Genomic DNA, 20,261 nt, shown 5'->3' with positions numbered 1-20,261 from the left:
ATACCCAAATATTGAGATTACTTTTGCAGAAAAATGGGATAACTAGTAAATATATAAGAATTTGAGAAGGCACTTCTTGAAAATTGTTGTCTTTTTTCCTGAAGAAAATAGCAAAATGTTCAATTTAAACAAGAAAAGAGACCCAACAGCCCAGTAAAACGCTAATCTAACCATGTCTCCATTATCAGGCAACACTGTGATTAAAAAAAAAAAAAAAAAAATTACAAAAAAAGCACTGTTTATCTACATTAAAGTACCAATCTGGTGTTGGGTTTTGATCCATTTTCCTTCAAAATAAAGAGTAGCTCATGTAGTTGAAGGGTTATTGGAGAAAGGTGCACAAAGCTAAACCATTCAGATGGATTCTTTATGTAACGTTCAATGTCAGATCTGCCTCTTCTGATTAACAGTGGCATTGAAAAGTGAATTAAAAGAATTAATTTATTAAATCGACTTTATTTGAGTGCTGAAACCCTTTTCTACTTGACTTTTTTCTTGATGTATTCCTTCTGCTTTTACAAAACATTCAAAGCAATAACCTTCATAAAATAAAATAAAATAAAACCTTCACTATGACTGAAGTAACTCTAAGGTAAGAAACAAGCTACAAACTTTTAATTTAATGTGAAATGTGCAGAAGCTGTGGCTCACAGAAACCAACCAGAAATGGGTTTTGTGCCACGTTTTTTCCAGTTTTTATGGTTGCAGAAAACTATAAAGGGTCCCAGAAAGCAGCAGACTAAGCTGTGCTCTTTGTCTTGGTGTAGCTGGATCAGGCGTCCTTGTCGCTGCCCTCCAGGGAGGACTACATCACCAACACCACCTCTGCTCAGGCGGTGAGTTTCCGCTTCGTCTTCCCTCATCTCACCTGTTGTCTGAAGCACCTGTTTCCTCCCTGCATCCTGAGCTGTAGCAAGAAAACTCTCTGGAAATATGAGCTGTCAAAATCAGAACGAGGGCTTCCTTTTCAGGCTCGATATTTTCACAAACACCAGACAAACATAATGTGAGCAATTAATTGTGGAAGAGGCGGCTGATACTGATTACTCGGCTTATGGCTGCCTCATTAGGCCACAATAAAACAGTGCTCACAGTATACGACGCTTCATTTTTCTCAACACACTCAATATTCTGCTTTCAGTTTTTCTCTTTCCTTCTTTCACAACATGTTTACCCAATATATCGACTTTTTGTTGGCCTAAAATATTTTTTTATTGAATAAAACTTAATTATTATGTTATTTTCTTGTGGAAACAGAATAAAATCAAAGAAAAACTCCATTATACCAAAATTACAATGTTTGTAAATGAGATTTTCTTTATTTTTTGTGTTTAATATACTTTTAGTTAATAAAGTTTATATTATTATGAATATATTATGAATATTTTAGAATTGGCTTTTGCAAATACCACTAAATATGCTTTATTTGTGAAATTATGTAGCAACATTTCATAGATCTTTTGAGCTGCCCAATAAATAGCTGCATGCTAACTGCTTATTAACATTTACAACTACACACTTATTGTTATAAAACCACTCAATTTGTTAAGCTGTAACACTTAAAATAGCAGAAATATCTCAAGCAAATGAGAAGTATTGATTATAAAAACTATTTTCATTGTATTTTTAGAGTTATAGTGCTAATATTTTTGTTTTTTCAATAGAGACTCTAGCATTCACGTGTCTTCTTTAATTAAAATAGTAATACCATGTTCTCTGTTCACTAATAATGCAGGTATTAATGTTAGTAAACTGAGTTAGAAATATTAATTCAACGCAAATAAAGTATTTTTGTTTCTTAATCAAAATTAGCCTCTCCAATCAGTCAAGTCTGAAGCTGTAAATGTTAATAAACAGATTAGAAATGGATGATTTAACCACTAAAATGTCAAGAAACGCATTGCACCGGAGGAGGAATTTTCACCATCTGTCATTCCAAACGTTGCTCCATACAACCGTAATAAATACACATTAATCAATCCATTAATTACAACTTCTAAACTTTATATCAACGGCTCTTTATCGGATTATCTGTGCAATATGTGTCTAAATCTATTTGGTTGCAAGTGTTTGGACTAAAATTAACTGAGGATTTGTCTTTTTAACCCTTAGATGCAAAAGTGATTGGACCCTACACTCTTCCATAAGTGGGTCAAAAATGACCCGAATCAATGTGTTTTTATGCCATTTTTGTTATTTTAGTTGAGAAAAATCATTTATATTATTGTTTGTGTTATATTTTGGTCCACACAAGAATGATTTCATGCTTGAAATATGTTTGTTTTTCACTTTATAGCAGGCTTTGAACATTTTTATAATTGAAAAAGAAGAATATTACACAGAACAGACAGACACAGACCGATGTCAACATCCATTTGTTGACATTTTTCCACTCTTTTCCTCCAAGTTTGTGTCTTCATCTCCTCTTATATGACATTACCAGTGATAAAGAGCTTGGTGTAGAAATACAAATATTACAAGTATAAAAGGTAACAAAAAAATTTAAATGGAATGATACTGAAACATGTTTTTTGAGGAATAGCTGGAATATGAAATGATAAAAGCTTTTCATCGCAAAGATATCACAAGAAAACGACCTCACCATTTGTGTCATTTTTGACCCACTTGTGCATCTAAGGGTTAAAGAGATAATGATTAAAATAAACACAAGTGTTTCTGTGTATTGCTGGATCAACTTAAAGGTTTGTGAGTGTACATGAGGAGCTTTATTGACTTTGATCTGAGTGTTTTTCTGCCTCTCTCTGCCAGTATCGTGCCGCTCTGCTCAGTCTGATGGTGGACACCGCCGTCATGCTGGGAGCCCCGGAGAAAGCAGCGCTGACCCAGATGGAAAAGGCTCTCGCCTTCGAGACCAGAGTTGCTCATGTAAAGACGTCATGTCAGATAAATACAGTCCTGCTTAATGTCTGGAAGTGATTTGATGGGCCTCCGTGGCTCAGAAGTTAATTAAAACTCAGCGTTATTAACTGTGAAATGCGGCTCATCAGCTTCACCCAAACAGTGGAAATAGTTTTATGTACAGATGTGGATGAGTTATTCTAATAATGTTGCTTATTGTGTCTGCAGATCCTGATTCCTTATGAAAACCGCACCAGTGAGAACATGTACAACAGATACTCGCTGTCTCGCCTGCAGCGCTCCATACCACAGGTTCTAAGAAAAACATGTAGATGCACCAACAACAACATCTAATTACCAGCAAGAAAAAGATCCATTTACAGGGCTGTTTTTTATTTTTGGGGGGAAAAAGTGATCACCTTCACTGCAATTTGTACGGCTTATTTGTTTTCCTGAGAATGATTTTCAACTGTTCCACTAAAATAACTGTTCACACGGTAAATATGTTGCTACTGTAATTAGCCAATTAGCTTAGCTTACCACAAACACTGGAGGGAAACAAATAGCCTGGTTCTGTCTAAAGTGAACAAATTTTATTTACCTACCAGCACCTTTAAAGATTCAACACACTATATTACATCTGTTAATCTGTATAAAAGTGTCAAACTCACCTAGAAAATGCAGTTCTCAAACAGTAAAATAAGTAAAGTTATCAAAGTTTCCATTAGTGGTTTCTTTAGTTTTAAAACAGCTCAGAGAACAGAAACATAACAGTTTGTTTGATTCTAATTTGTCCAATTTTTGCAGTATTTTGCATGACAATTATCAATTTTACTGCCTTCTGCAACTTACAGGTAATTTCGCTAACTCAAAAGTATCAGTAAACACCAAAAATACAATTTAAACTTTGACGTTTATTGATATTTCTATGTATTATTAAACGTCGCCTCCTCTTCCTGTCTGTAGTTTGACTGGCTGGGTTTTGTACGAGCTGTGGTGGAGTCTAAAGGCGACCCGGCTCGGTCCATCTCCTCCTCCGAGCCCGTCATCGTCAGAGCTCCGCAGTACTTTAAGGACCTCATGAAACTCATCAACGCCACCGATCCCAGGTACAGAAGCCCTGTTAATGTGCTGCATTTCCCAGCCCCTTATTCAAACCATCACAACAAATAATAATAACGTTAATAACAGTTCAATAATGACGTGTTCTGGACCATAGAGCAGTGTGCAAACAGACATAATGAGAGTACTGCAGCTGCATCTAAGGCATCAACAGTAGCTTCATAGTTGGTCATACAAGTAAATAGTATACAAAACCACCAGCAATGCAAAGTAAAATTTATATGGCAGTGGCCAATAAAAAGTGTGCAAAAGTCTCAACACCTGAATGTGCAATGAGCAAATCTAACAGCTGAGTTGTCATCATATATTGTTGTATTAATCCCATTACTGAGATATGATTATTATATTAGCTAAAGCTGATATCACTGGTTAAAGTTGCTCAATATTAAAGTTGCTTATTTAAAGTTGCTCAAAAATGAGTTAAAGTTGCTCCATATTAGTTAAAGTTGCTCTATATTAGTTAAAGTTGCTCTATATTCGTTAAAGTTGCTCCAAAAATAATTAAAATTACTCTAAATGAGTTAAAATTGACCTACACTACTGTTCAAAAATTTGGGGTCACTCAGACGATTTCATGTTCGTCATCATATATTCTTATTAATCGTGTTACTGCGATGATTAGAAAACTCAGTAGCGCCTGTTACAATCTACTAAAGCCCAGAATAATGTCTTTAAATGCCTCATTTTAATCAACAGTCAGAAACTCAAAAAACATTCACTTTGCTGTCTTGTTCAGAAAAAAAATGCATCAAATCCTCACATGTGAGAAGCAGGAACCAGCATGATTTCACTTCTTTTGCTTAAATATTCTCACTTTCTAAAAGAGTTCTTTCTTCCAAAGTCTTTCCATCAATCTTGTCCTCACAAACGTAGAAGTACGAGTCGACACACACGATCTCCCGCTGTGCCTCGAGGGCTGCTGTCGCTCATTATAAGTATTTTATAGGGTATAATGGGATTACATGTAGGCATTTAGTTAATGTCTTTCTGTCTGTCCAGGACGGTAGCGAACTACGTCCAGTGGAGGACCGTCTTCTCCAGGATCACAACTCTGAGCCGCCGCTTCCTCTACAGATACCTCGACTACGCTCGGGTCGGTACACAAAGCCTTTTACAAAAATATACAAACACATGGAGGTCTCTGTTAGCATTTTAGATTAGCTGAATGATTCAATTGTCCTCTATGATGTAGAATAAAAGTAATAAATACTATGAAGAAACATTTCTGGTTGTTGCAGAAATGTAGTAGTTTAAATCACACTTTATTTCTTTATATATGCAGATTAGACAAAAAGCTCTTGCTACATAACTTTTTTGCTTTTCTATCACAACACATGATTTACTTTAATTCATCTTGAGTCCTTGCTTCAGTGACCAAACTATGAATCTAGATGTTTTTTTCTTAGTGTAACCACAGACCACGTCAACACATGACTCTTTTTGACTTTAATGTGTGATGACTAAACCTGTTTCACAATTCTGCACTTTATACAGTATTTTGTACCACTAATCTTCACATTGTATTGTTTTTCACTTAGTGTGCATGTAATTAATGTACTATTTTGCCTCAAGCTGTTAAAATTTGATTACTTTTAGTCCAGCAAATACTTAAAACCCTAAAATATTCAGTATTTTCCAAAGAAAGGAATTTAAAGGAGCATTTAGAATTAAAATGTATATGCATAATCTATAATAACAGTAATTCTAAGGAATTTCTTTTGGCGTCTAGTTGTATTTTTTTCAGGTGAGAAAAAACCTCACCAAAAAAACAAAAGCCTTTATTGTGAAAAGCACAAGATTTGAGTCTAACGATATAAATCTAACAGTGGTTTTCATAATAATCCTGTCAGAGTTCACCAAGAGAAGACAAAAAATTACAATTGCTTGTTTGTTTTTGTATTTCCTGAGAACTTTATGGAGGTTTTCCTGCCACAACTCACATTTCATTTTAATGTTTTGCAGCTGAGTTGTATTTTCAGAGAAAGAATTTGCATACAGGAGCGTATTTCAGAACCAGCGTTACCTCACAGCTGCAATAAAGGACAGTAAAGGACATCTGGATGTATGAATATTTAATCAAATATCATTAAATAGCATCTAAAAATAAAGATCAATTCAAGGTAAATTCCTTTGACAGAAACAGAACCTCAGAACACTCATTCAAGGTCATTGTGTTGAGTGTTTTTAGCGTCTCTAGTAGACTGTTTACTGAAAATCTCCTTTAATTACTTTGTGCTCTGCAAATGTGGCACAAACACACAGAACCTAAACATCCTAACACTGAATCAGCGTTAAAATTTATCATGTTTTAACCGACTAAAGCCTTAAAACTTCCAGAATGCTGAAGGTTCCCAGACTTCCTGCGCAGTAATTAGAGAGCTTTAAGTTCAGCTGTGTGAATTTCTGCTCCTGTAGAGTGTTTTCAAGTCCTGATTTAAAGTGACCCAGCGTGGGATTCTGAACACGCAGATGCTGAGGAACTATGAGGTTAGCGTTTTGTGAGACGATGTCATCTCCGTCTCCACCAGGTAACCACGGGAACCACCTCCCTGACCCCGCGCTGGGACAAATGCGTCAACTACGTGGAGAACTCACTTGTTTATGCCACCGGGCGCCTCTTCGTCAACACGCACTTCCAGGAGGATAAGAAACACATGGTGCGTGTCTCCAGTCTGGGGTTTGATGTTTCTGTGGGCCTGTGACGGATGTTTGTCTGTCAGACGTGTGTTTATGTGGATCACAACAGCGTGTCTGAAAGATGGTATCGTACATTTAATCCTCCGTGTCAAACATCCACTCCTTTTTCACAGATGGAGGAGCTGATCGAGGGCATCCGCTGGGCCTTCATCGACATGCTGGAGAAGGAGAATGATTGGATGGATCAGACGACGAAGAAGAGAGCCGTGGAAAAGGCAAGAACAAGTTTGCTGCTGCTCAGCATTGTCTGCCGTGACACTTTCAGGAAATAATCCTCCTTCTCGTGTCTCCGATTTGAACCGTTTGATTCCAATCAGAAGTGTTTGAAATGAGGACGCAAACTTTAAACCATTGCCCTCAACAGTTGTCCACATTGAGAGTTTAGTTGTTGAAAATGAATGACAAACACAGAAAACAGCTGCACAGCTTCATAGTAATTAGACAGGACTGGATTTATTGGACGTGTCCCACAATTAAAACAATGTCTGAACCTTGTTGATGTCAGTCCAGCTGCTGGAAACAGCTGCTCATCAGGAACAAATACATATACACAATATACGGTAACTTAAAGTTGCTCCATATTAGTTAAAGTTGCTCTAAAGGAGTTAAACTTGTTCTTAATGAGTTAAAGCTGCTCTATAATCGTTCAAGTTGCACTTTATTAATTAAAGTTGCTCCAAATGAGTTGAAGTTGCTTGAAATTAGTTAAACTTGCTCTACAATAGTTAAATTTCCTCTAAATGAATTAAAGTTGCTCTGTAATAGTGGAAGTTCCTCTATAGTAATTAAAGTTCCTGTCTATTAATTCAAATTGTTCTATAATAGTTAAAAGTTTCTCTATATTAGTTAAAGTTCCTCTACATTAGCTTAAATTGCTCTATATTAAAGTGCTCTAAATGAGTTAAAATTGACACCCACTACTGTTCAAAAGTTTGGGGTCCCCCACACAGTTTCATGTTTTCCATGAAAACTCACACTTTTATTCACATGCTAACATAACTGCACAAGGGTTTTCTAATCATTAATGAGCCTTTCAACACCATTAGCTAACACAATGTAGCATTAGAACACAGGAGTGATGGTTGCTGGAAATGTTCCTCTGTACCCCTATGGAGATATTCCATTAAAAATCAACTGTTTCCAGCTACAATAGTCATTTACCACATTAACAATGTCTACACTGGATTTCAGGTTAATTTAATGTTATCTTATGCTTTTCTTTCAAATATAAGGACATTTCTAAGTGAGCCCAAACTTTTGAAGAGTATTGTACCTAACAGTAGAATTCATGAACCACTGCAGGGAATCAGGAGCATTTTTGTAAAGCGCTGGTACTCTCACAGTGTTCTCTTTTAATTATTCCTAATAAATGAGTCTGGGACATGTAGTCCTGATTATGTAAAAACTTAGTCTTTGTTTTCAGGCTCATGCAGTCCTGGCTAAGGTCGGCTACCCCGAGTTCATCTTGAATGACACCTACCTCAATGAAGATTTAAAGCAGGTTCGTATACTGATGGAAGCTAGTTTGTTAGCATGGCTGGTTATTCTTTTCATGCTTTTCGCCTATAAATTTGACTTGAAGTCATGCACGAGCTGGTAGATTGTCACCAGTTTGACCGTTTTTGGGGAGGAAAGGTCAACAGTTTGTGTTTGAATTTGTGTCCGCTTCAGCTAGAGTTCAGTAACAAGGATTACTACGGCAACGTGATGCAGACGTTGAAGTTCATCGCCCAGTCTGACATCAGCTGGCTCCGAAAGAGCGTCCCGAGAACAGAGTGAGTGACCGTTTTCCATGTGAGTTATTGTGTTTTATACTGTCGCCAATGCACTGTGATATGTGTTTTTGTTTCAGGTGGTTTACGAACCCGACAACCGTGAATGCCTTCTACAGTTCATCCACAAATCAGATCAGTAAGAGGAGACACACTTTCATTCCAGTCGTTTATTTTCTTTAACCCTCATGTCGTCCTGCGGGTCAAAATTGACCCGTTTTAAAATTTGAAAATGTGGAAAAAAATATAAAAATTTCACAGTGAAAGTTCTGATGTCCACATTTTCAACATTTTTGGGAAATCTTTGAACATTTTTTGGTGGAAAAAAAGAAATGCTAAAAATATTTCTTAAGAACATTCACAAAAAAAAAATCCAGCAAATTTCGCTGGATTTTGGTTGATTTTTTAGATTAGATGTTTTGCTGATATATATGGAATCACTTTAGATATTTTTAGGATTTTTTTGGACGATTTTTACTCATTTTTTGAAAATATTACAAGAATTTTCTTGCCAAATTTGGGGGATTTTTTAAAAATACAACTTTCAAGGGAAACTTTTAAGGAATTATTGGAATTTTCTTCCTGAAGGTTTTGCAAATTTTCAGAAATTTGGGGAATTTTTTTGCTGATTTTTTGGGGTTTTTTTAGACAAGGAAACAATATTTTTTGATGCCCATAAATGAGGACAACAGGAGGGTTAAAGCTGCTCTGCACTGATTCAGTTGTCTGCAGAGGAGAGCTTTTTTCAGAGATCCTAAAACAGGCAATAAAATGTGAAATAACTGAGAGCTTTCAGAGTAGCCGAGCCTCCTTTGTGAAATACATGGGATGTTTTTATATATCGGTTATTTCACAGCAGAAAACTAGCCTCTGACCTTCTGCGCTGATAACTACTGTCTGGCCACAGACACGTAAACTTGAAACACTGTTTTGATCTTCTTATTCAGGATTCCCTGCTGGAGAGCTTCAAAAACCCTTCTTCTGGGGAAGAGAGTATCCAAGGTGAGATTAAAGAAGTGTGACTCGCTCTGCTGGCAGACCAAAGAAATGCCGCCTCATGCTTTGCTCCGGAGCACCGTGGAGCTCCACAGTAATTACAGACGTAAACCTCCAGATAGAAAACCACAGCCTGAGCGGAAAGCATAATTTCTCCTATTATACAGTATATTAGCAAATTCTGGACATGTGCTCTGCTAGCGAACTACTGATGGGTGACAAATTAAAAGAAGAAATGATATAAAGGGTCTGAGCAACCAAAACAGCTTCAGTGCAGCTTTGGAGGGATGAACACCATTCTTCTAAATAATATCCTCTCATTTGTCTAGTTTGGGATTTTTTCTGCAACTAAGGGAACAAATGGATCCTAACTATAGCAGCATAATATCCCTTCACCATAGGAGTCAAGGGTTCAGGTTTTTCCTTTAATTTGTCACCCATCTGTATCTTCCATTAGTGCCACATAAACCTGTTTTAAATCCCAAATGACATAGATATAAGCTTCTTTAGACTGTTGTATTTCAGATCAGTGTTTCACAGAATATTTTACATTTGCTTGTAATTTTTCATTCTATTCTGTGTTGTCTTCTCCAGATCTTTAAGCTACGGCGCCATCGGAGTGATAGTCGGACACGAGTTAACTCACGGCTTCGACAACAACGGTAAATAAAATAAGATGAGTACTTCGAAGCAGAGCAGTCGTGATTACTTAAGAGTTTTCTAGTTCGCTGTGCTTTTTCTAAACAGGTCGGAAGTACGACAAAAACGGCAACCTGGACTACTGGTGGAGCAACTCGTCTGTAACGGCCTTCAGTGAGAAGACTCAGTGCATGATTGAACAGTACAACAACTACCACTGGGAGGAGGCAGGGCTCAATGTAAGGAACAGGGTTGGAACCTGCACAATTCACTACAGAGCATGAATTACATCTGATCTACAAGCCGAGAGGTTCCTGAAAACGCTGGTGCATGTTAAAGTTAAAGTTAGTTTATTTATATAGCACATTTCAACAATCAGGTGATTCAAAGTGCTTCACTTCATGTTGGATGTTTGCAGTGTTTTCAGCGCTTTGTGAAAAATGTGGATGTTTTTGCTCTGCAGGTTCGCGGTAAGAGGACTCTGGCTGAAAACATAGCAGACAACGGAGGGATAAGAGAAGCATTCAGGGTATGGGCCGTGATCCAAGACGTTTTGAGCGTTTCTCATGGGTGATGTTTGACCTATTGTACCAAAAAATGAGTCTCACAAGTCAGAGTGATGTTTTGTGTGGAAGGACTGTTTGTGAAAGTTGCCAGAGGAAGTCCAGGTAAAGAGAGTTTCCTTTTTGTGTTGGTGTGTTTGTGTGTTGGTGTGTTGGTGTGTTGGTGTGCTGGTGTGCTGGTGTGTTGGTGTGCTGGTGTGCTGGTGTGTAGGCGTACAGGCGGTGGGTGGATGAGAGCAGAGGTGGTGTGGAGGAGCCTCTGCTGCCTGGACTAGAACTCAACAACAACCAGCTGTTCTTCATGAGCTACGCACATGTAAGGAAGCACATGGACACGCTGTTCTTTATGCCACGACTGTCCAGATCTGAACATTTTTGTGTTATTTGTGAAGATGCTGGGATTTCAGCAAGACAGTTTTGCTTGAGGAAATGAAAGTCAGGGTGTGGTTGAAACCTCCACTTCTGTTTCTTTGCTCCTGTCACATTTTTACTCCCAATTTGCTCGTTTTTCCACCGCAATATAAAGTTGTGCACCTCTATGGAAACAGCACAACCAAAGCTAGAAGTAGAGAGAACTCAGAAATATCTTCAGAATCAGAACTACTCTAGAGATCCCTGAGGGGAAATTTCTTATGTTATACTTGCTCCTGTTCAATGTCTAATATAAGATAGACATAAGTAGAAAAATCCACTGCCAGTCATAAGTTTGGACTCACCTTCTCATTTAATGTTTTTTCTTTATTTTCATGACTATTTCCACTGTAGATTCTCACTAAAGGCATCAAAACTCTTGAGGCTTATGAGCAGCTGGAACCGTGCAGTGAACCCTCTGTATTTACTCTCCTGCAGTTTTCTCTTTCTGGTAAACTTGGTCAATGACATGCCTAGTTCCTGGAGAGTGTTTTTAACTTGGCTGACTGTTGTGAAGGGGTTTCTCTTCACCATGGAAATGATTCTGCCATCATCCACCACTGTTGTCTTCTGTGGACATCCAGGTCTTTTTGTGTTGCTGAGTTCACCAGTGCTTTCTTTCTTTCTTTCTTTCTTTCTCAGGATGTACCAAACTGCAGATTTTGCCACTCCTAATATTGTGGCAGTTTTACGAATGGGTTAATTCTGTATCCAATTACTTTTGGTCCTTGGAGCTAAAACTCCTAAACCCTTCATCCAGTATGAATGTGGATACCCTCAAATGAAAGCTGAGAATCTGCACTTTATGTCCATGTCCATTGTTTAACTATAATTGAAATATGTTTCATTTAACAGGTAAAAAAACTAAACTCGTGTCAGTGTCCAAATATATATGGACCGAACTGTACTTTTTCATGCTGCTGTACATTCATGCAGAGTGTCTGTCCACTGTGTGCTGCAGGTGAGATGTAACACCTACAGACCAGAAGCAGCCAGAGAGCAGATCCAGAGTGGAGCTCACAGTCCACCCAAATACAGGTGAGCAGGACGTAAAATACAAGCACACATCATCCTTCCATTATGATCTCTGCCATCCCTGTTGCCCTGCAGAGTCATCGGAGCCATGAGCAACTACGAGGAGTTCCGGAAGGCCTTCGGCTGTCCTGATGCGTCCGTGATGAACCGAGGAGCTGAGTCGTGCCGGGTGTGGTGACCTCCGACCTCTTCGGCTTTCATACCGAACAGGGGGAACGTGAGCTGAGGAGGCCGCTAGCGCCGGACTTAGCCGACAGAGTTTACAAGATGAGGGAGCAAACATGAAGCAGAGTTGTTCTCAGTGAAGCGTGTTGTTCAGGTAGGAGCGGAACACTTTGGAGGATGTTTTTTACTGGTTTAGTCACTGCTTATGTTGCAGTCGATGCTTAAATTATGACTGAAGACGTTTATAAAGGATCATAGTTTAAAGGATTTTATGTGAAAAACACTTTACAGGCTGTTTTTTTGACCCGTTTACAACATCAGAGTTGTCTGTACTGTAACTAGATATCACTGTAAATGTAATAACTACAACTTTTCTACTCATAAGGACAATTTATTCCAGATTTTATGGTAGGAAGCAGATATATCAGGTCATATATTCAACACTGTAAACCAAAGACTAGTTTTTATTCTCTTCTTTATTCCTCTAACCAGCGTAAAAAAAAAAAAAGCAAACTATCATCAATCTAATGGAATCTACTTAATGGAGCTTTAAAGCGTCTCAGATCAGGTGTGTCGTGTGTGTTTTGTACGTGTGTGGGCCCAAAATCTGTCTCAGTTTCTTTATATTTATACATTTGTGTTCGTCGCGCTGCGGTTCAGCCTGAAGGCAAACCAACTGTGTAACTGCAGAACACTCATCTGTCTTTGTGTCGCCGTGGCTGACTTACACTCACACACCAGCTTGTGTTTTAAGTTCCTCTGCAAAAACAAGATTATTCTTCAATGAACATTTAACGCATTAGCAAGAAAATGGGAAGGAAACGTCCCCTCAAATGTTTATTATTCGTATTTATTCACCAGAAGTGTTCATTTCTTGTCTTTTTTCCCCCCACATTTACACATAAAATTATTTATAGATTTGAAGTATTACAGTAAAAGTCTGCTCTTTTTTTGATCAGTCAGGAAAATTAAGATTATCAGTAAAATATAATGAAAAATTAGCATAATTTAAACTATCTATGGATGATTATTGTTATTCTAATTCACATGCTGTTGATAAAATAGTAGAAATCAAAGGTGTTTAGCGGTGCTTGTTTCTCAATTAATGTTTTAGTCTTAAAATTTTTTTTAATTAAATAAAAGATATTCAGAAAAATAAAGATAATCATTAAAATTTGATAAAAATTAGCAGTATTTTGAACTATCTATGGGCTATTATTATAATTCTAATTCTGTAAGTTTCTCTATAAATCTTTTAATCTTAAAAAAATATCAGAAAATATAAGAAAATGCAGCATTTTTTTTGTATTTTCAGGAAAATTAAGATTATCAATGACATATATTTTAAATTTGCTTTATTTGAAACTATCTGTGGATTATTATTGTAATTCTAATTCACAAGTCTTCAAAGAAAATGACAGAAAATATAAGAAAAATGCAGCGTATTTTTTTGTATTTTCAACAAAATTAAAATTATCAATAAAATTTCAGATAAATTAGCATTTTTTTCAGCTTGTTATTAATTAATCTTTATGTCTTCAAAGAAATGTCAGAAAATATAACAAAATGCATAATTTTTCAGGAAGATTAAGATTAGCAATGACATATATTGTAAATTAGCATTATTTGAAACTATCTAGTCTTCACAAAAATGACAGAAAATATAACAAAATGCATAATTTTTTGGCATATTCAGGAAGATTATGATTGTCATTAAGCTGTCTATGGGTCATTTTTGTAATTCCAGTTCACAAAATAGTAGCACTCATTTATGTAGCAGTAATTGTTTCTCAATTAATCTGTCAGTTTTCAAAAGAAAAGACAGAAAGTATAAGAAAATGCATAATTTTTTTTTTTGCATATTCAGGAAGATTAAGATTATCAGTAAAATATAATGTGAAACTGCATTATTATGAGCTATCTATGGGTTATTATTGTAATTATAATTCACAAAATAGTAGCACTCAAAGTTATTTATTATATTAATCTGTTAATCTTCAAACAAAATGTCAGGAAATATTTAAAAAAAAAATCCATAAATTGTCACAGAAACCAAAGTCAGTTCTTGAATTGTTCTGATTTTTTCAGCCAAAAATAATTTCAAAACCCAAAGATCCTGAAGTTAAGATTGTTTAAAATGGCATCCGGACAGTAAAATTAGCAAATATGATCTTTTAAAAAAAACAAAAAAACAATGAGTTTAGAGATTTATCAATGAATTAATTAAATAATAATTATCCACCCAGAGTCTGGTTTATTGTCAGTTTCTGCATAATGAACATCCACTATATGTTATATTATGTTCTATGTGAACATTTCCTCATTGTCTGCTGGTATGATCTTATTTTTGTACCTTAATGTGATGAATTTTTTTCCGTTGTCGAGGTGAATCTGTATGCTGTGATCACGGTTCACTGGTTTCTGTCAGGTTCTAATAAAACTTTGAGACGTTCCGCTGTGATTTCACCTTCTATGATGGAGAAAAAAAAGTGTGAGTGAGAGAGAAAAACAAACAAAAAAAAACCATAAAGAGATGGTCTATGGATTTTCCTCTGGATACATCATCGCATCCCGTTCATTAATGCTGCCAGTTGCCACGGCAACGTGTCCTGCGTTACGACAGCCTCTTGAACCCGACGCTGTTTGGGTTATTCTTACCCGGCGGGGGGCGACATTAATGACTCGTATCTGTGGCAACACCGGCGGCAGCCTCATCAATTCACACCAATTACAAAAACAGTCCGAGCCCCGAGTCTATTATGGTCTGTCTGTGTGTCGGAGGCTTGATTAAGAGACAAAGGGAGGAAGTAAGTGAGATGGATGCTAACGAGCAGAGATGTGCTTTTACTAGACATGTGAGCAGCATCATGCATCAGGATTGTTCTTACTGTACCATCCGATCAGCATCAGGTACTGATGTGCAGAAAAGATGAAACTATAGACTCATCTGGCTACTACTCAATAAAACGTCTAATAATGTTAATTTTGTAGTTTACATGTTAAAACATCGTCATGAAAACTTTAAAAGTAGCTCTATTCTACATCCAAATACATCAATTTCAATGTATTCATTGTTTTTCTAACGTACATCTGTTGAAGGGTCCAGACTTTACAGCAGTTTTTTCTCTCTACACATCATCAGTAGAAAGATGTTTCTCCATGCTGAATGGATCTCCAACAACTTGCTCCTCTGTTCACTGTTTCTGAACCATGCTGCTTTGATTTTTTTCATCCAGTAAGTTTGAGTTTCTCCTTGTCGACTCTGTTTTTGTCATTTATTACCTTGTTGCCTCCTCAAAGCTTGTGATATCTGTGGCGTTGTGCTGTGATTAAACTGCACATCTTAGAGTGGCCTGAGGCACACCTGTGCAGTAATCATTCTGCCTAATCAGCATCTTGATACGCCACACCTGGGAGGAGGATGGAGAAACGCTCACTAACACACATTTAGACACATTTGAGAACAATACTTGAGAGAAATCGACCTTTTGTGTGATTAGAAAACGTCTCAGATCTCCAAGTTCAGCTCATGAAAAATGGGAGAAAAAACATCTGGTTCAGTATACATCTAAAACAGTAAATTACAGTTATGTTTCAAGTCTCTATAATCTACAAAAGTGTATTTAAGTGCATTTTAAGTTGTATTGCTGACATATTCTACTCAAATCACATTGTATATTTGTTCTCACATGGGATTTGAGTAGATTTAAGCTTTGTTTCTTTTTATAATTGGGTATTTAAACTAAATCATCTCTGCTTTATGCTCTGTGTTGGTGGAACAGTTAACTCCGAGCTACTGCCAGACTTGGTGTCATTACATCATTGAATTGTGGTAAATCTGCTTTAGTGGCCGAAGTAAAAACGACATCCAGGGTGATTAAACCGCAGATTTGTCACCTGGTTTTGTCCCTGTTAAACACAACCTCACCGATCTGCACGCACGAATAAATCAAGTCATAAAGGGCCAAAGAATGACTGAGAAAAAAAACCCCAGAGCTGCAGGCAGTTTGTGGATCTGAGACCACTGATTTACAGGACATCTGGCTGCATTTCCTTTGCTTCTGGACCTGCCGTGACGTGAGAAATGTAAGTAAGATTTGCTTTTCTGACTGTTTTCCAATGACTGTTTTTTGCACATTGTAATCTGCATTTGTTATCTCCATGACAACGCACAGGTGTGCATCGTTTGATTCCATTAGCTCCCCTTTGACAGAATCACTTCTCACCCTCTGACACATTTATTTTAAATCCATTCTTTTACCATAGAAAGTATTGGCCGACTCATCCTGAGCTCATAGAGGAATAGTTTAGTGAAGAAAGTGTCACTGATTTGGAGTCAGTCTATTGGGATCGGTTGTTCAGAGGGTTGTAGGTGTTGTTGAAAATGACAGAGCTGCTCCATGAAGCCATAATTTAGGATCTTTTTAGGGCTCATTCCAGAACTGAAGCACATTTTACGTCTCACCCATCAAATTTCTAATAATCCATGTACAAAATACTAATAATAAGAATTTCAAAACCCAAAGATCCTCAATAATGTAGAGTATTATGATCATTCACATTGGTAATTTACAATACATGTGTAAAATAATTTTTTAGAGATTTGTTTAAAAATGCTTCAAATATCTGAATAAATCTGTAAAATATGAAAGAAAAGAATGTGCAAAACATACCTTTTTTCAGCTTAAGAAGATTTTCTCCATGTTTATTCTAATTTACAAAATAGTAGCACTCAGTTATTTAGTGGTGACTGTTTCTCAATTAATCTGTCTTATAAATTTTCCCAGAAAGTCAGGTCTTGACTTGTCCTGTTTTTGTTGTTGTTTTTTTGTTTTTTTTAACCAAAAATAATTTCCAAACCCAAAGATCTACAAAAAATTTTAATTTTATGATCATTCGCATTACATGTTTCCAATGTTATTTTACATTAGATGTGTAAAATAATTCTCCTTTTTTTGTAATTTTATTGATTCTTTTAAAATGTACTGAAAAAAATCTGTATATGAAAGAAAAAAGTGCACAACATATTTTTTTGCATTTTAATTACATTTTCTACATGTTACTCACCTTTAGCCCCGTTATACAACCACAGTTGTGTCAAACCGAGCAGCTAAATGCTTTTGAGTGGATGTCAGTCGGCGACAGCATCACCTCCAACAGCTGCAGTGATTTCTGCTGCCTCAGGCTCCAACATGGTCTGATCCCCAGACTAGAGAAACAAACACCTCATCTTTAGTGTCGACAAATTCTCCCTGACTGCTGATCAAATCACACAGACTACAGTTTATCCTGACAGATTATTCTCCATTCTCCTGCAGTTCTCTTCCTGTCCAATAGAGGGCAGAGCAAACATCCCCGAGGCTCTTTCTGAGGTGGCGTACAGATTAAATTTAGCTTCCTCAGAGGTGAAACTAGCTCTCCTCAGATATCACTCTGACCTTCTAACTAATCGGGTTTTCCTCAGGCGCTGCTGGGCCTCTCCCAGTACTTTTTATCCAGCTTGTGGCGCCCACCTGCCTCATTTTTTTAAAATCTTTTTCTGCCTCTTTGTTTCGCTGTTGTGGAAAACAATGTGATGCGCTGTCTGTCTGCATCCGTCTGCATCCATCTTCTGTTTCTGTAATCAAATCTCTGAGTCTCTAAGAGGCCATGGAGACGACTTTGCTGTATTTCTCCTCCCTGTGACCTCCCTCTAACAGCATCCTGCCTGGCCTCGCAAGCTAATGTCCAAATGACATTTAGAAATTATAAATGTTGCTGACCACCGAGGAGATGCTGCGACTGGACAGACAGAAATAGCAGAGAGGAGATAAAGATGGATAGATAGAAGGAGATGGAAATGGTGGGAACAGTGGGAATGAAGACACTTTAAACCCAGAGCTGACAGGACCGAAGCAGACAGGAGACGCCTTGAAGTTTCCAAATGCTAGTTTCTAACAAAAATGGACCATTTAACATCATTTAAAGTCATTAAAGTCTCTAACTCGCAAACATTTTTTGCTACTGACATTTTTACTCACTGTGGGCTCATTTTTCACAGCAAGATAAAGTCCTGCACCTCTATGAAACATAAAAAAGTACATTTCTTGGGGAAAATTGTAATTGTTGATCCAATAGATAGGTTTTTGGTAGTGCTAGTGGAAAAGCGCCTTATGTGTAGCCTTGTGATAGATTGGCGACCTGTCCAGAGTGTTTCCTGCCTTCGCCCTAAGTCAGCTGGGATAGGCTAGAGCCAACCCATGACCCTAATGAGGATTAAGTGGTGTATAGATGATGGATGGATGGATGGATGGATGGATGGATGGATGGATGGATGGATGGATGGATGGATAACTCCAACCATCATGTTCCACTCCTACCAAACTTCTTGGATCAGATTTTTTAAATCTGAGAATTTGCCGATCAACGACTGTACTAAATGTTATTGGAAGCTTAAAATATCTAACATATTCATTTACATTCCTCTTACGTGGCTGAGAAGTCTGAGTTGAAGTTTTCTTGTCCCGTGATGAGTAAAGTTCATGTGGGTTTTCAGAGGGAGGGCGGCTCTGCTGCATCCCGATCTGGCGACCCTATGTGCCCACCATAACGGACGGATAGATGGGTAAATAAATAATACAGAAGGAGGGGAAATAGAAATGAAAGGACAGCCTCTTTATTAATGGATGGCCTCCACCAAAACAGATGGACTGGGGGATGGGAGGGGTGGAAGGAAAAAGAAGGACGGGCGGGTTCGGAGAAAGTACGAACACAGAGAGGCGCCTTATTCATGAATATCTGCCGTGTCCATATTGCTCTCTTTAATAATGGAGGGAAGATGGACAAACATGGGGCCAATGCCAAATATGGTCCAAATGACAGCCTGTCGACAGTAAAAATCCTAAGAGGTGCTTTCATCGTTGCTGCAGATATAGTTTCTATCATCTGTCCATCTCCTGTGTGTGTGTTAAAGTGTAGAAGTGTGTTTGTTGGCTGCAGTTTTCAACCCCTGGAGGATTTCCACTCTGTAGGTGCAGAAAATAGCCTGAGAAAAAAAACTGGACTCCATTCATTCTCCTCACCTTCCTCTTTCCATCCTTCACACACACTCGCTTTTCTGATTTCTATAAATCATTTAGCAACACTAATTAGTACTTTTGTTATCAGGAAACTGCCCCGAGCCCCCTATATCTCTGCAGTCTTTCATTTTCTATTCTGCTCTTCCTTCCTCCCTGGGGAGACGTTTACTCATTCATTCCTTCACCGCTCGTCTCTCGCAGGACTGGTAATGGGGATAAAGGCTAATAGAGGCTTAATTGAATAATGGATTAGAACATGCACGCAGATGGGGTTTTTTTCCTTGTATTTTTCTGTTTTTTTCCAGGAAATGATGGTCGCAGGATGTTGTTTTTTTGTGTCTCATCTTCACACCTTGCAGGTGTGGGTTGAGCAGCTTAACCAAGATTTCGTAGCGCTCATGGATATTCCTTGAAGTGTTTTAATGCTGAAGGATGAGCCTGTCCATTTAACATCGTGGTGATTCTGCTCAGTCGCCCACATTATCAATAGGGCAGCTTGGATAAATCGCTGTTTACTTCATGCCAGTTTGAATCCAACGTCCAGAACTTCTATCCTGGCTGCTAAAAAAGCACCATATTTGAGTGTATTATTGACAGAAAATCAAGCACTCTCCACAGACCTGCAAGGAAGAAACCAAACACAAGTAGATGTTTTGAGGCCCCACAGGTCAATTATATCATCTTTATTAAATCAGTCAGAAAGACTGGCTAATTACCAATGCATAATAAAGATGCATGTGTGTACTGACTGCTATGCCTAGTTCTAAAATGTGACTCAGCCATATTTTTATGAGCTTTTCATCAAGGAAATTGAAATGGCATAAGAAGTTTGGGTTTTTCATGCTGCAAATGCAATAAGAAAATCTCATTTTAACTTCTGCTCCTAGAACCTTCAAGGACCACAACTAAACCAGCAGAGAGAGTGCTATCAGTGGTAGTCAGAG

At 37.6% G+C, this 20,261-nt stretch overlaps 1 protein-coding gene across 2 annotated transcripts in view; it reads left to right on the top strand.

The window, feature by feature from the left end:
* The window catches only part of phex (phosphate regulating endopeptidase homolog, X-linked), a 32,144-nt gene extending 17,432 nt beyond the window's left edge, over positions 1–14,712 (top strand). For both annotated transcript variants that reach the window (XM_055007088.1, XM_023291964.3), the window contains exons 6-22: positions 768–836; positions 2,770–2,886; positions 3,088–3,171; positions 3,826–3,968; positions 4,981–5,074; positions 6,510–6,638; positions 6,792–6,893; positions 8,102–8,179; positions 8,350–8,453; positions 8,531–8,589; positions 9,398–9,452; positions 10,041–10,108; positions 10,194–10,324; positions 10,549–10,614; positions 10,860–10,964; positions 12,021–12,097; positions 12,170–14,712. In XM_055007088.1, the coding sequence (XP_054863063.1) occupies positions 768–836; positions 2,770–2,886; positions 3,088–3,171; positions 3,826–3,968; positions 4,981–5,074; positions 6,510–6,638; positions 6,792–6,893; positions 8,102–8,179; positions 8,350–8,453; positions 8,531–8,589; positions 9,398–9,452; positions 10,041–10,108; positions 10,194–10,324; positions 10,549–10,614; positions 10,860–10,964; positions 12,021–12,097; positions 12,170–12,272 (1,584 nt within the window). In that variant the 3' untranslated portion in view covers positions 12,273–14,712. The remainder of the gene's footprint in view (positions 1–767; positions 837–2,769; positions 2,887–3,087; positions 3,172–3,825; positions 3,969–4,980; positions 5,075–6,509; positions 6,639–6,791; positions 6,894–8,101; positions 8,180–8,349; positions 8,454–8,530; positions 8,590–9,397; positions 9,453–10,040; positions 10,109–10,193; positions 10,325–10,548; positions 10,615–10,859; positions 10,965–12,020; positions 12,098–12,169) is intronic.
* Positions 14,713–20,261: the final 5,549 nt, after the last annotated feature.

This window comes from Amphiprion ocellaris, chromosome 22 (assembly GCF_022539595.1).
Source record: "Amphiprion ocellaris isolate individual 3 ecotype Okinawa chromosome 22, ASM2253959v1, whole genome shotgun sequence".
Taxonomy (NCBI): domain Eukaryota; kingdom Metazoa; phylum Chordata; class Actinopteri; family Pomacentridae; genus Amphiprion; species Amphiprion ocellaris.
This window is presented reverse-complemented; position numbering and strand designations above follow the sequence as displayed.